Source organism: Lycium ferocissimum, chromosome 10, assembly GCF_029784015.1.
Source record: "Lycium ferocissimum isolate CSIRO_LF1 chromosome 10, AGI_CSIRO_Lferr_CH_V1, whole genome shotgun sequence".
NCBI lineage: Eukaryota > Viridiplantae > Streptophyta > Magnoliopsida > Solanales > Solanaceae > Lycium > Lycium ferocissimum.
This window is the reverse complement of record NC_081351.1, coordinates 46149482-46151949: the sequence shown is the minus strand read 5'-3', so window position 1 is coordinate 46151949 and position 2468 is coordinate 46149482. Positions and strand designations below refer to the sequence as shown.

Here is a 2468-nt window from a genome sequence, read left to right as displayed (position 1 = left end):
ATTAAAAAGTTGACTAATGCACCGCGAGAAGCGCCGGCATATTTACTAGTACCAAGAATAATAGTAGAAAAAGAAGGAAAAGGTGTATATTTATTTATGGTAACTGAACAACCGAACCAAAATCGATAACAACCAGACCGATAAATAGATATATTATATTTGGTTTGATTTTAATAATTAAATTGATTTGGTTTTGATTATAATAAAAAACCGACTCAAGCCGAACAGTGAACACCCCTAAATTGCTGACCTAGTGGTTAATAAAGGTACTTTTGTTCTTTCCTTTTCGCAATTTACATCTCGGCGAAATTTGGAATATAAGCATATCAAGAAAGGCACAAAAGATAGTAATCTAGACAGAAAGGGAAAGGAATAAAACAAAGCAAAAAAACATCAATAACTTTATTCCCCAGAATACATATATAATATATGTTTACGTATTAATTTATCTCACAAACAAAAGAGTCATAATCAAATATTCAATAGCACAGTGCATACACTCACGCAGCAATATCTCTCACTTTATTCCCTCTGACTCCCAAACACTCGGTCCCCCAGAAGTAAAACAGAAAAAAGGATAAATTAGTTAAAACCTAATCAATTATTAATAAATAAGATGCAATTTTTCTCAAACAAATTAAGTACTAATTAAGGGCACTTAGGCCTGTTGCCATGAGTCTTAAGCCTAGCATAGCAGGGGCAAGCTTCCTTGTTACCATAAGTGCCTGGTGGAACACACTTGCATCTTGCACAACATGTCTTGCATGCCCTTGTGCACACATTCTTTCTTGACGACTTCTTGCATCTTCTAGCACATGCATACCCACAGTCTGTAAAAAAAAAATAAGTTCAAATAATATTTAGTATTAATGTCACGTAGGCGGAGCTTGTTCCATACATGTTTCATTTAACTCGTAACTTTTCGTCAAATAAGATATATTCATGTTAAGAATTTCATTAAATATGTCGACATATTTATTTTAGAGCTCAGTTATTAACATTTGAAGTCGGCATTCTAAGAACCCATAAAATTGAAATCCTGGCTCCGCTTTTGATAGCAGAAAAATAAGTAGTAACAAATGTAATTTATCTAAACTTAACTGACTCAAGATTCTGAGCTCTTCGAAAATATTAAGCCAAATCCCATGCATAAACTATTGGTCTATTTAAAAGATTTTAATCAAATGTGACTAGGGCCTAAATTAAAGTACATGTCGTTATATCTTATATCTATACGATTGAGATGACAAGAAAATTGACCTTTTAAATTAAGTTACTTCATGTAAGAAAATTTTGTAGAACTTACGGATCCTCTTAATTGGGTGAATTTTTCTGTGAAGAGCTCCTTCACTGCCTGCTGCTTCGGCTATCTGCATAATACAACATGTTATATATCAACATTTGCATAATACAAACAAATTCCCTTTCTTTTATTTTTCCTTTTCTTTTCTCTTTCAACCAAACAAGGAAATATTTCTTTAACCGTCGCACTTTCTCTACCATTTTCAACTCTTTCTATTTTCTATTTCACTCATTCTTCTTCGAACAATTGGCATTGCGACAATTTTACTGCTGAAAATAAAATAACTTCTATATATGTCACTAAATTTTGAAGAGAGATGCAGCACATGTTACTTAAATTATATACACTGATGGTATAAACGACTTAAATTATGTTATCATGCATGTTATGCAGGTTATTAATTAGTACATGTTTTTTTGAAGGAAGGACAACAATTGTCATAATTTTATTATATAAATACCTGTGCAGCAGTATCTTCGGCATTGTTCATGGAAACAGCCTCTGCGAAAACCTAAAATTAGAAGCTTCAGATTAGGAAAACTAGGGATGACAATGAAAAATAATTAATTAATATGCACTTATTAAACTGAAAACTACCTGTATGAGGAGGATGGCAATGAGAAATAATGTGAAGATCTTCATGTTTTCTTGAGAAGAATGGAAGTGAAGTGAGGAGGGGTTGGCCTTTTATATAGGCATATTAAAGTGCAATTGGGGCAAGGCTTTTACTGAGCCTTTTGAAAGTTGATCACATGAAGATATGGTTATATAAAAGTCACAGGCTTCGAGTTGAGTGCTCTTTTATTTTTGGAAAACTTTTTTGATCATGATTTCAGCTCTTGTTTGGAAGTTGCTCTCACTTTAATTATAACTTTTAGCTTTAGTGTGAGATACACAGCTGTGGTTTCCTTTGTTGTATAGAAAATAAATGGCCCCCTTAACAAAAGTGCCTCATGTAATGTAATAGCACACGGACTGCTGACAATTGAACTCGAAAGGTGTTTGTCGTGAAATTTGCCTTAGTCAAATCCACTACATCGCAACGGAAGGAGAAAGTCGTAATCACCAAAATATGATTAAGTAAATAAAAATGTGTTCTCTCGTTTTCTCGAAAAGTTTTATTTACTTAATTATATTTTCAACACACACATTTTAAACTTTACTC

General features: G+C 32.8%; 1 protein-coding gene across 1 annotated transcript; it reads right to left on the bottom strand.

Annotated features, from left to right (window-relative positions):
* Window positions 1-375: 375 nt before the first annotated feature.
* Window positions 376-2108, bottom strand: LOC132034075 (gibberellin-regulated protein 9-like). Its single transcript, XM_059424300.1, has 4 exons — window positions 1901-2108; window positions 1764-1814; window positions 1307-1370; window positions 376-830 (listed from the first exon to the last, which is right to left on the bottom strand). Exons 1-4 carry the CDS (start codon window positions 1943-1945, stop codon window positions 649-651), a joined length of 342 nt encoding a protein of 113 aa, XP_059280283.1. The 5' UTR covers window positions 1946-2108; the 3' UTR covers window positions 376-648.
* Window positions 2109-2468: the final 360 nt, after the last annotated feature.